Source organism: Mesoplodon densirostris, chromosome 19 (genome assembly GCF_025265405.1).
Source record: "Mesoplodon densirostris isolate mMesDen1 chromosome 19, mMesDen1 primary haplotype, whole genome shotgun sequence".
NCBI classification, from domain to species: domain Eukaryota; kingdom Metazoa; phylum Chordata; class Mammalia; order Artiodactyla; family Ziphiidae; genus Mesoplodon; species Mesoplodon densirostris.
The window spans coordinates 37,365,245-37,378,272 of NC_082679.1; the positions used below are offsets into that span (position 1 = coordinate 37,365,245).

The following is a 13,028-nucleotide window of genomic DNA, read 5'->3' on the forward strand; positions in this document are numbered from 1 at the left end:
GCAGAATCATACGGAATTTATCTTTTTGTGACTGGCTTATTTTACTGAGCTTAATGTCTTCAGGGTTCAACTATGTTGTAGCATGTGTCAGAATTTCCTTCCTTCTTAAGGCTGGATAATATCCCATTGTATGAATAAACCACATTTTGCTTATCCATTTATCTGTCGGTGGACACTTGGGTTGCTTCCATGTTTTAGCTATCGTGAGTAATGGGACTATGAACATGGGTGTACAAATATCTCTTGGAGACCCTGCTTTCAGTTCTTTTGAGTACCCAAGAGTCTTCTTAAAAAGATTCTAAAACATGCTTGGTGTGCGAATAGGAATGATCACTGGAGGGGGAGAGATTGATGGTACAGAACAAACAGAAAAGTTAACTGAAGGCAAAGACCTGAGGTGGAGGGTGGGCTTGGGAGCCGGAGCCAGGAGAGGGGCATTCTCACCTTTGTTGGGAGGCAGGATGGACGTAGCTAGAGGCGTGTCATTTTGAGATACAGTTTAAAAAGAAGGCATGGCTCATAATAACCATCTAGGTAGAAGCAGCCTAAGTGTCCATCAGAGATGAATAGATTATGAAAATGCTCTGTCCACACAGTGGAATATTATTCAGCCTGAAAAAGAAGAACTTTGAGGATACTATGCTAAGTGAAATAAGCTAGTCACAAAAAGACAAATACTGCGTGATTCCACTTACATGAGCCATCTAAATTACTCAGACTCTTAGAAAGCAGAATGGTGGTTGCCAGGGGCTGGGGGAGGGGGAGTGGGGGGGTCGCTGTTCAGTGGGTGTAGAGTTTCGGTTTTGCAAGATGAAAGCATTCTGGAGACCTGTTGCACAGCAGTGTGTGTATAGTTAACATTGCTGTACACTTAAAAATGGTTAAGATGGGCAATTTTATGTTATACGATTTTGACCATTAAAAAAAAAAATAGACCTGGCTTCCCGCGGGCTTCTGCTTTCTCAGTGAAGCCACTCAGCCAGGTCATCAGCAGAGAGCGAGAGTGATGTTGTGAGGGCAGATGGACTGGGAGTGCACAGCCCTGCGTGGCCGCTGATGGCTCGGGTCAGGCTCTGCGTGGGTACTTCAGGGTCGGGCAGCTGTTGAAGCTCTTCAGGTGGATCACCTCACCTGCCCCCTTAAAAAAATCAGAATTCATGGACGTGTAACCCTCCCAGGAATGAGAATTACCTTCTTGGATTTGGTGTGTTTAGAATTCTCAGGCAGGCCCTGGTGTTTTTCCTCCCATTGCATGGTGGATTGGAATAGCCTATTTTTAGCACAAGTAATTTACTGTCACAATACATTTTTTTTAAAAGTCTAATATATAACTTGCTGGATTTTCTGGAAGTAAAGCTTTGGCCCAATAAACTGAATCTTGGGCTTATTTTATTTGGGAAATGAGAGGGGACCTTTTTAAGAATAGAGGAGGGCTTCCCTGGTGGTGCAGTGGTTGAGAGTCCGCCTGCCGATGCAGAGGACACGGGTTCGTGCCCCGGTCCGGGAAGATCCCACATGCCATGGAGCGGTTAGGCCCGTGAGCCATGGCCGCTGAGCCTGTGCGTCCAGAGCCTGTGCTCTGCAACGGGAGAGGCCACGGCAGTGAGAGGCCTGCGTACCGCGAAAAAAAAAAAAATAGAGGAGAATGTTATCTGATTATTGAGGTTGTTTTGGACTCTTGCCCAGTTAGCTTTGACTTGACCTGCGTTTTGAAAAATGATCAACTCACATTCATAGAAACAATGAGGGGATCCCAGGTCCGTGGAGCTCCGGGTCCTTCTGTCCTACACACTTGTCTTGTCCTCCCTGCCCCAACGATGACCCAAAGTGAAGCTTTGCACAGGTTTCACCCCGTTCTTTTCTCTCTAGGCCTGATACTGGGACACGTTCCTCTTTTTCTACATGACAGCATATTCCTTGGGAGCCACTATCCCAACAGTAGACTTTATTGTGCCCCCAAAGCAATTATATGTTTCCTTGTCATTTTTTCTTTTGATCATTGGGACTTTTCCACAAATAAAACCTTGAACATAAGCATTTGTAAAATAAATATGCACGTATGAGAAAAAAGTCTGGAGCTGCTCGGATAAGAGTACCGGTGGTGGTGCGCCGAGATCTCTGCCTGCTCCCCTCTGTACACGCGCCCACCCTAGAGCCCTGACGGCCTCCGAGACGTTTCTAGAGTACAGTTTGAAAACTGCAGCTCCAGAGCAACATCAGCAATTACATTTATTTTTTTATTTTTTACTTTTATTTATTTTATTTATTTGGCTACATCAGGTCTTAGTTGCAGCATGCAGGATCTTCGCTGCGGCGCATGGCCTTCTCTAGTTGTGGCGTGTGGGCTGCAGAATGCACCGGCTCAGTAGCTGCAGCACGCAGGCTCTCTGGTTGTGGCACGTGGGCTCAGAGGTTGCGGCGTGTGGGCTTAGTTGCCCTGCGGCATTTGGGAGCTTAGTTCCCCGACTAGGGATTGAACCTGCGTCCCCTGCATTGGAAGGCAGATTCTTAACCACTGGATCACCGGGGAAGTCCCAGCAATTACATTTTTTTTGTAGTCTTTTTTTTAAGTTGAAGTAAAATTTCTATACAATAAATTCACCTTTTTTAGTATCCATCTCTGAGTTTTGTCAAACTCATTCAGTCATGTGACCACCACAATAATCAAAATATAGAACAGTTCCTTTCCGCCTCCCCCCAGATTCCATTATGCCCCTTTGTAATCACTTCCTCTCCCACCCCCAGCCTGTAGCAGCCACTTATCAGTTTTCTGTCTCTGTAATTTTGCTTATTCTAGAATGTCATATAAATGGAATCATAGGGTACATAGCCTTTTGAGTTGAGCTTCTTTCACTTAATGCATTTGAATTTCACCCATGTAGTGTGTATCAGAAGTTTGTTCCTTTTAGGAGTTAAATCTTCAAGCAGAACATGTTTATATACCTGAATTTTACTGAGCTTTAAAATGAATGCTTTTTAAAACTAGAATATTCTAGTTCAGCCTGTCTTGGGCTTCAGTTGGATTTCTGGGCTTTTTAAATTTGAAGTTGATGTTGTCCCCAAGTTTTCTGTTTGGCATTCTGGAAAAATACCAAAAAAACCCTGCAGTTTGACGGTAATCTGTGGCATAGAGGTGGCCCCTTACTTGTGTTTTCAAGGCAGGTCACCAAGTTCAGTGCCCAGAGGCTGCCTTACCCCATGACCTCAGTGAGTAACTGTTGAGAGTGAACATTTCATGGCTTCTTTGTTTGTATTCCTATAGGCTCATCAGATTCAAGAGATGTTTCCCCAGGTTCCATACCACCTAGTACTGCAGGACCTCCAGCTGACACGCTCAGTTGAAATAACAACAGACAACATTTTAGAAGGACGGATTCAAGTACCTTTTCCCACACAGGTAAACTGAGGTTTCAGACATGACAAATGAATTCTGTCCTCACAAAGGCTTAATCTTCTAGATTAACTTTCTAGTTACTTAACAGCTGAATATCATTTATGATTTGATGAAGGGTTTCTGTGAATTCCCTAACTTTCCAGATTATGACTGAGAACAGACCCATCCAAGAGGCTTGGATTAAGACAAGGACAAAACTCTTTGCCTAATTTTTTGTGCAGATATACACCCCAAACCAGCCTGCCCTTGCCGGTCCAGGACGTCCTAGCATCGGTTCCTTTTGGACAAGGATTGGCAGTCTTTCCCTATAAAGGACAGATTGAAATATTTTAGGCCTTGCAAGCCATGCATTATCTGTTGTAACTTCTCAATTCCTGCTGTAGCACTGAAGGAGCCATGGACAATATGTAAATGAACGTGCATGACTGTGTTCCAGTAAAACTTTGTTTACAAAAACTGTTGGAGTGCTTGGCCCACAGGCTATAGTTTGCTAACCCCGGCTATAGGAGGTATCGCCCTCTGTCCCTGGCTTTGCACATTGGTATGGCTTTCCACTGGGTATAATTCCTATCTGTATGTGAGGCTTATATTTTTGACTTTTTTTTTTTTTTCCTGGCCCATCATGTAACCTCTTTGATGGGTACAAAAGTATTGACATTTTAAAGAAAGCTTTCTGGCAGGACCAAAGGATATATGTGATTAGGGAATCATATACCAAGAAATTACTCAACTTAGGTATGCAAAAACATGGAAATCTGTTAGTAAAATCTTCAAGCGTGAGAATCTTGGAAGAGGGAATGAGCCTCAACTTGGGAGTCAAAGGGGCTGAGGTATTAGAGGTGGCTCAGTGGTCCTTACCTGTTTGACCTGGTTGTGACTTTGGGTTTCCCCAGGAGCAGACCCTGAGATAGGGATTCAGTTGCCAGTAGTTAATTTGGGAGGTGTTCCAGGAAACATGGGAAGTATTCCAGGAAACACAGGCAGCAGGTGGGGCTGTGAAGTGGATAAAGGGTTTGTTATCCAGCAGTTACCATCGTGGGCAGCTAGAGCTTGAGCCCGCTGGAGGCCTCTGGGGTCCAGTGTAGAATGCATTGTTCCTCCTGAGGGGGGAGGAGCCAGGGTGCTTATACACCAGTTCCCATCAGTTGTTGGTTGAGGGCTGCCTCCAGCGGGGGCCAGGTTCCTTCACACAGCCAGAGTGTGTCCTCAGGCGATGAAACACAGAAACTGGGCAGCCAGCACGCAGCGGGCAGACCTTCAGGGACATGCGCAGGGCCCCGAGGTGTCTGCAGCGTGGGCCAGGATTTCAGCCTGGATGAAAGTGAGAACAGCAGTACCTAGTTCACAGGATGTTAAGGAGATGAATGCGATGATGGTGTCAGTGCTTTTCCAAAGTGTCCTGTCGGTGTTAACTGCTGTTGGTTTCGTTATTGTTGTGCAGTTACTGTTACTGAAAGGGAAATTAAACGTGGGCCCACTGATGACTCTCAGATTTAGGCCTCAGGCTCCTTTGCTGTGTCTTTAAGCTCAGTAGCACTCTCATGTCTTCGATGCTGTGGGGTCTGCTGACCTCAGACGGTTGGGGTCGTAGCTCCCCCATGCTCCAGGTCCCCCCGTGCCCGTTCGCCGAGCTCAGAACGGCTCTGCACCGTCGGTGCTGCTGTTCCTCTTTCAGCGGTCAGAGAGCATTAGGCCTGCATTGAACGGTCCTGTGGAGAGGCCAAACGGCGAGCAGGAGGACGGAGAAGCTTCCATTCAGGTAAGGCCTGCGTACTAGAGAGAGCGCGTCTGGGATGGGGAGCAGCAGGGGGCCTGGCGGGGGTCTGCACCCTGCCTCTGACGTTTGTACGGCTGAGGGCGAGAGTAGGGAGGAGGCCGTGCGCCAGCGTCGTCTATGCCAGCGTCGTCTCGGTGTCCAAGGGTAACAGACCTTGCTGTGCCTGGGCGTGGCCTGCAGCCCCCTCCCTGGGGACTGGCCTCAGGACCTGGAGGAGAAAAGAGTCATGCTCTGCCGGGCCGGCCCTGCCGCTGTGGACTTGAGTGGCGGCACTAGGCAGGGCAGCGTGAGGCTGGGCCCGGGACCTGGGGTGACTGCGCTGGGCTCCGCTCTCTAGGGCCCAAATCCTCAGCTTATTCTCCCCCCACGCCTCGCCTGTCCAGCTCAGCATTTGCAGGGACTTCATGCATTTCACAAAAACGAGGCCCCTGGGGTGGGGGGAAGTGTGGTTCCCCTGGGAACCAGGTTGGCCTAGATAGCCACGCTGGGTGACCCGGGGTAGCTGCGTGCACCCGAGGGAGCTCCTGGGTCTGGCTTCCAGGGCAGAGGTGCCTCAGCCCCACGCCATGCTCTGCCCCACGCAGCCTGGGGTTCCGGTTCGTGTCCCTTTTCTGGAATTCCCATTTGCTTATTCAATTACCGTGCTTTCCAGAAGTTTTCTTAAGAGACTGAAGAAGCCTCAGGCAGCCCTATTTTTGTGTTTCCTTGTTGGTGTGACTCGTGGGGCTCCCCACACAGGGGCTGGGGCCTGAGGATGGCGCCGCCTTCTCTGCCAGCGTCGGTCAGGGCTCTGCTGGAAGCAGCTGCTTTCACTGACGAGTGACATGCAGGCTGCTTTCACCTCACGTGCCTTTCCCTGCAAATAGGAAACAGTAAAAACTCCTAAGAATTCTTCAGATCTGTTGCTGAGTTAAAATTTTCGTATCCAAGTCTGTAATTGGGTCGTGCAGCATTTGTAAAATGGCATCTGGCTTCTGAAGAAGGGACTCATTGTGTTTCCAGTTATCGTAGCTGGCTTCGCTCAGATTTGGATACTAGGCTGGCTTGGGGGCCTTGTGGGTACAGCACGTTCGATTTCTGTCCTGATTGCCCATCTCTATTAGAGTGAGCATGAAGGTTTCTGAATTTTTTTAACATAGTGGAAGGAAGGCACTTGTTTCACAAAGAAGCTTGCTATATAACACTTTTGGCCGTTCTCAGGAAATAAAAAGTTCTTGGATAACAGTTAATAAACACCTCAGTTTATCCCAGTCATCAGATCAGATCTGCCCGTTGCTTAATTCGGGGTCTCCCCTCTGCCCAAGCTCAGGCCTACGTGAATCAGGCTGGAGGCCGGCAGGGACCTGAGGGTGGCCTTCCATTCCCTTCCTACCACCTCCACCTCCACTCACCAGCTCTTCTTTCTAACTTCCTCTAGGGTCGGACTCAGGAGGAGAGAGGGTTAAGATGGGCCACGTGACCCCAGTGTGTGTGTGTGTGTGTGTGTGTGTGTGTGTACGTGTACGCATGTGCACATCTGTATATATATGTGTTACAGCTGTTATTGTAGAGCTCTCCCTGTCCTGTCTAGTACCGGAAACCTCGACTGAGTTTGAACTTGGGCTGGCTATTTATGACCACCCCTTCCTTCATGGGGCTCCCTTCACCCCTCCCAGTGGTCCTCTTGGGCAAAGTCAATTTCAACAGCCTCAGGCTGGTTCTCCCGCAGGACCTACATCCCCTCCCCCAGGACACACACAGCAGTGCCTTAGAGTCAGTGGAAGTTGAACTGGCTCCCAGCGAAGCATTTTTAAAATCTGCTACAAGCCAGTTTCTTCCTCTTAGATTTCTCAGGTGTGTTAGTCACCACCAGTCTCTGTGTCCCCCAAACTCTAGGGCACATGAGTCAGGCCACATGGTTCTCTTTTTTATTATTATTATTATTATTTTAAATTTAAAAAATTTTTATTTTTTGGCTATTGGGTCTTCGTTGCTGAGCGCAGGCGCTCTCTAGTTGCGGCGAGCGGGGTTTCTCATTGCGGTGGCTTCTCTTGTTGCGGAGCATGGGCTCTAGGCATGCGGCCTTCAGTAGTTGTGGCACGGGCTTCAGTAGTTGCAGCTCGCGGGCTCTAGAGCACAGGCTCAGTATTTGTGGCGCACGGGCTTAGTTTCTCCGCGGCATTTGGGATCTTAGTTCCCAGACCAGGGCTTGAACCCGTGTCCCCTGCATTGGCAGGCGGATTCTTAACCACTGCGCCACCAGGAAAGTCCCCACATGGTTCTCTTGAAGTCCCTCACTCGCTTGGCTGAGGGCAAGGAGAGGTGGCGAGGGTGGGTGAGAGAAAAGCGCGCACACCAAGAACTCTTAAAAATAGCCTCTCAGCCTCTTCCTCCTCAACTCTGCTGTCGCCTGGAGGTGGGTGCTGGGCTGACGCTGGCCAGCCTGGGTCTGGGCCTGAGTCTGGGAGCATGAGCAGGGCCGGGCAGCTGCCTGAGCCTTTGGGGGCTCCTGGGCATTGTGTTGGCCTTCACAGCTGCAGCCAGAACAGAGAGAGTCCCATTATTATATCCTGTTATGCGAGGAACCACATGATATTATATCGGTTTTAACAAAGATACTTAGAATTTACCTTTTTTTTTTTTTTTTTTGCCGTATGCGGGCCTCTCACTGTTGTGGCCTCTCCCGTTGTGGAGCACAGGCTCCTACGCGCAGACTCAGCGGCCATGGCTCACGGGCCCAGCCGCTCTGCGGCATGTGCGATCTTCCCGGACTGGGGCACGAACCTGTGTCCCCTGCATCGGCAGGCAGACTCTCAACCACTGTACCACCAGGGAAACCCAGAATTTACCATTTTTTATCTGCCTAACTGTTCTCAGAGTCAAGTGAGGGTATAAAATTTGTGCAGTATATGTGATAAGACTTGTTTAAATTTTAGAGCAATAAGTAGCATTGAACAGAAAATTCCCAGAATGCAAATAAGCAGTTAACTTTGTTATCTTCTGAGAGTACTGTTTTGAGGTGCTTCTGTTTTCATACTGGTAATCATTCACTTATTCCGTAACGTTGAACATGCCATGTGAGTCAGGCCCTGCCCTTCAGGAGCCCATGTCTGCCGTTACATGTGTGCCCGCGGTTCCCTGCCGGGCAGCCTGCCTCCTTTGGGATCCAGAAGAGCATTATTTGGGGCACCAGTCAGATGGGGAATCTGCCTGGCAGGGCAGCCCATGCTCACGGCAGTCCCTTGCTTCCTGCGTGTCCAGACCGAGCGGATGCCGCTGGACCTCAGTCCTCGGCTGGAGGAGGCACTGGACTTCGGCGAGCTGGAAGCGGAGCCCAGTGAAGGGGAGGACTTTGAGGCCCGAGGGAGCCGCTTCTCCAAGTCCGCTGACGAGAGACAGCGCATGCTGGTGCAGCGCAAGGACGACCTCCTGCAGCAGGCACGGAGGTGAGCGGGTTCCGCAGCCCCCGCCGGGCCTGAAGGCCCTTGTCATGGATGCCAGCGCTGAAAACCTATCACCTGTCAGCTAAAGCTTCAGGTTTCAAATCTCTGTTGAAAAACCTGAGGATCTGGTAACATTGAGCCCAAGTAGTAACCTCCAGCTGGTGCTGCAGGCATCTCCTTGTGGATGCTCTCCGCCACCCTTACACGGTTAGCACTTCTGTGCCAGTGTGTTCTAGACCCTTTATGTTAATTACTCTAATTCCCTTAACTCTAAGAGGGAGCATGGTAATTATACCCATTAGACAGACTTAAAGCTGAAGAAACTGAGGCCTAGAGAGGCTAACACTGGCCTGATGTCCAGCTCTTGAGTCCTCCATCTTGGCCACTCTGCATGCATCTGGCCTCGAAGCGCCGACCCCCAGCCCCAGGCGGAAGCCGCCGGAGCGGGAATGTTCTGTCGCTGCGCAGGCGCTCGTTACTTAAACTCTCAGGGACGGGGCTGGTGTTCTGTTCCCGTGGGTGGGTTCCGTGCCCAGCGCAGGCCTTGTGAGTGGGGACTTCGCGCTGTGTGTGTAAATGGGGAGGGGGTAGCCGGAGGAGAGCGAGGAGCTGAGCGGCCGCCTGATGCGGAGAACTTCTGCCCGTCTGTTCAGGGACAGGTATCTTTTTCACGGGGTGGTGCTGAGTGACAGCTTCATGACGGTGCCGGGAAAGTGGGGGAATTAAAGAAGCACATTGTATGTTTCTGTGTGTGTGCATGTTCCAGAGCTTCCCTGATCCCTCAAGTCCTTTGTTTTTTGTAGGCGTTTCTTGAACAGAAGTTCTGAAGATGACTCAGCCTCGGACAGCTGTCTCCCCTCGGAAGGCACGACCTCTGACCCCATGACCCTGCGTCGAAGGATGCTGGCTGCTGCTGCGGAGCGGAGACTTCAGAAGCAGCAGAGCTCCTAGCGCCTCCTCCCGAGCCGAAGAGGCCTGTCCCCAGCTCTGCCTGCTGAGTGAAGGAGTGGGCTCAACTGCATTGCGCCGTGTAAAGCACGTGGTCTTAATAGTGTGTGGACAGCTGACAGATTTAATCCGTTTTTGTAATACCTTCTATGTGACATTTCTCTTCCCTTTAGAAACATTGCACATTTTAACTCTAAGCATGATCTCTTCTGCGTTGACTGGACTTCGTAGGGGTGGGGGAGGATCAAGAGGAAGTGGGCAGCCAGAGACCCTGAAGGGGGCCGCTTCCATGACGGCTTTATGCAGAAGTCATAACAAATGCTGGTGTCTTTAGCTCCAAATGTGGCAGGAAGTGGGCATGGGGGGGTTGGGGGGGAATCGGGAGGCGCAGGGGGCGGGATCCATAAAAAGCGGTGTGGAGGTGTGCAGCCTGAGCCTGACTCCACGCCACTGGGTAATTTATGTTGTCACACTGCTGTTCTTGGTGCGGAGGCATTCAGAATGTCACAGAGGCCAGACCTATGGGCTCCTGGACACCTGGGCCGGCAGGGCATCTTGGAAGAACAGTGCTTGGTTTGATACCTGCAGCAGAGGAGACGAAAGCCCAGGGACGTAGTGTGAGGAGGTGACCCATCGTGTCCCAGTATATCCGGGACTAGCTTTCTGAGCCCCCTATCCGAAGCTGGCTTTATTTCCGTTAACGCTGGTGCTCCCATATCTCATGAGTACACGCCGTGTGTCTGTCCTCTCCTCTCTGCATTTCATTGTCCGCCCCATACCCCCGGACACGGGGAAAGGGTTAAGCAGCAAGCCTTGGTTCATGGTTTTAATTCCTTGTTAAAGTAAATTAGGTAATGCCAAAGGCTCTGGGTTTGGTCCTTGGAGAAAATGTGGGCCTTACAAGATGGGAGAGTAAATTTTTGGAGGGCTTTATTGAAGAAATAAAAGACATCTTTTGTATCTTTCTTCCCCGGAGCCCTTCATTTTCATAACTGTGTTCCTGTTGGTTTAATTAAACGTAGAAAGGTAAGATGTTGAGTCCACCTGCCTTGGAGCAGACCCAGGTCTGAACTTTTTCAAATCCTTGACTCATTTAACTTGAAGGATTTGAAACATACAATCATAGGTTACCTAGTTCAGTTTTATGTCCTACTGGATTAAGTTTTTTTTTAATGTTTGAAAGCATAGTTTTATGGTAGTCCTTCTGGGAAGAATCCAGTATTATCTAAAATTATTGGCAAAGTTAAATGTATTTTACCTAACAAAGTTTTTAGAATGTTGAGAAGTAACTGAAAATAGAGTGATGTTTAGGCTGAGATAATTTATTTCAATACATCTTTCAAAAGCCTTATCTTGAAATGCTGTTAGTAAATTTCTGTGATTTTTTTTCTTTTTAAATTGGCTTTGCTGAGAGCATAGCTATTTGTTTTTATTGTAAAACAATAATAATGATAATAAAAAGCAAACTCTCCTAGTGTGTTGTGTGTGGCTGGGAGCTAAGGCAGTTTTTTTCAGAGGTGCGGAAATTAGAACGCGTTTTGATTTTGTGTGTTCCGTTTTGGTTGGAGGGTTTTTTCGTCCTTATGTATGTGTGCATGTTGTACACATTTAAAGATGATACCAATTCCATGTGTTCTTATGTTTCAGATGTGTGAAAAGAGAAAATGTTTTGGAGTCAATTTTAGAGGGACCTGAGACATTGGAATACAGCAGTATGACAGTGATCAAAGTGGAGCCATGCCTTTAAAATGACCCCAAAAGAGAAGTCCTAAATTCACCCTTAGATTTTACACCTGGATAGTAAAGGGTTCTGGGCACTAATTGTATTGTCTCTCTTGGCTTTTGTCACTTCTTGAGGCCATCTGGGACAGATGCCAAGGGCAAGGGCAGGAGGCTAGACCATTCCATCAGGTGGTCCCCATCCCATGGCCCCTTCACTGTGCTGGCTGTCTCCAGGAAGGGAGCCTGTCCTCGTGCTCCGCCACGTAGCCCAAAGCGGAGGCCAGGCTGCTGGTTCGCGTTTGTAAACTGAGTGTTTGGGTGCTCTGTGAATGGTGGTGGAGGTGCCCTTGCCCTCTCTGGGCTCTTGGAAGTGCTCTCCCTTACTCCCTCCGTTTTCTTTTGGCTCTGCTGATATCTTGGGTTCTCGCTTTCTTTTTTTTTCTCCCCCTAATTTTGAGGCTTTTATATACTGTAGAGATTGATGGTCCTTGTGGATGTTTTTCTTGTGTTGATATAAATTCTGGGTGCCCAGGTGGCCACTTGGACCTGGTTTCCCACTTGAGCTGTGCAGACAGTATGCTTTTTTATCTTTAGCCAGCAGACGTGGTCCTCTCTGGGCGCGCCTTTCCCGACTACGGGGAGGAAGTGGAGAGAGCTCTGTGGAGCAGGGCCTCGCATGCAGGAGGAGCCGTGGCCCTGCCGCCGAGCTGGTCAGGGAACAGCGTCTGCCTGCCCTGAAGGCTCTCCGTCGCCTCAACGCCTCCATCTCTCGGCGCCCCTGACTGCACCTTAGAGTCGCTTGTGGAGTGTCTAGAGACTATGATGTGTAGGCTCTGCCCCCACGTGTCTCATCTAATTGGTCTTTCCCTGCACCCTTTCCCAAGAAAATGCTTCTGGATCCCGTTTTAAGGAAGATAAGGCAAAGAAACTTCCGTTTTTATCTACAAAATTCATATGCAAGAACTGTTATTCTATGGCTCATTTTTTTTTAGAGTTCAGGTACGCCATATGTAGAAGTCACGGCATCCTTCAGCCTTTCATCTGCATCCCCCCAGAACAGTGTCCTGAAGTCAAGCTGTGGCCAGGAGCGCAGGCTTCCCATCAACAGAGATGGCTGTGAGCCTCCCTCTGCAGATAAGTTGGGGCGAGGGGAGCTGGTGGGAGCAGCACTGGGGGAGGGGTGGGCCTGGCTGGCTCACCAGCAGGCTTGTCCTGGCTGAGGAGCTCCTGGATCCATTCTTTGTAACAGGAGGGGACGAGCCTCTTGTTACACCACGGTCTCTGCAGCAGTGTCAACCCCCACTTTTCATCCTCACTAGATTCAAAAGGCCACTGGAATTGCCAAGGAGAGGCCTTCCTGGGCTGTTGGTGTGCGGAGGATTCCAATTAACTGCCCTTGCCCAGACCCCGCCGTCTCCTAGGTGGAGCACTTGACTACGTGGCTAGTAAGTGATCCATGGACATGATGCAAGGATTTTGATGAGCTGTGTTACCTCCAGGTCTCAGTCTCAACTGATGTGCAACTAACTGCGGTAGAAACCTGGCAACCCAGTGGAGAAGTAGTGAGACCTGCCACTTGGAGGAATTGAGAACCAGATTCCGTACTCCAGGCTGTGCTCAGCTGCTCCGTGTGTGCTCAGCCTGCCAGGGACTTCTGGCATCCAGGTGCAACAGGAGAGGCTTTTAAAGGTGTCCAAGTGAGTGCATGTGACCCCTTGGGTACAGAGGGCCGGGGCAATTTGGCCTCATTCTTGGGGCCACCCAT

General features: G+C 49.6%; 1 protein-coding gene across 2 annotated transcripts in view; it reads left to right on the forward strand.

Annotated features, from left to right (window-relative positions):
- Positions 1-9,630, forward strand: part of AMFR (autocrine motility factor receptor) — a 39,900-nt gene extending 30,270 nt beyond the window's left edge. For both annotated transcript variants that reach the window (XM_060085127.1, XM_060085128.1), the window contains exons 11-14: positions 3,263-3,397; positions 5,070-5,153; positions 8,412-8,596; positions 9,397-9,630. In XM_060085127.1, the coding sequence (XP_059941110.1) occupies positions 3,263-3,397; positions 5,070-5,153; positions 8,412-8,596; positions 9,397-9,544 (552 nt within the window). In that variant the 3' untranslated portion in view covers positions 9,545-9,630. The remainder of the gene's footprint in view (positions 1-3,262; positions 3,398-5,069; positions 5,154-8,411; positions 8,597-9,396) is intronic.
- The last annotated feature ends 3,398 nt before the right edge of the window (positions 9,631-13,028 follow it).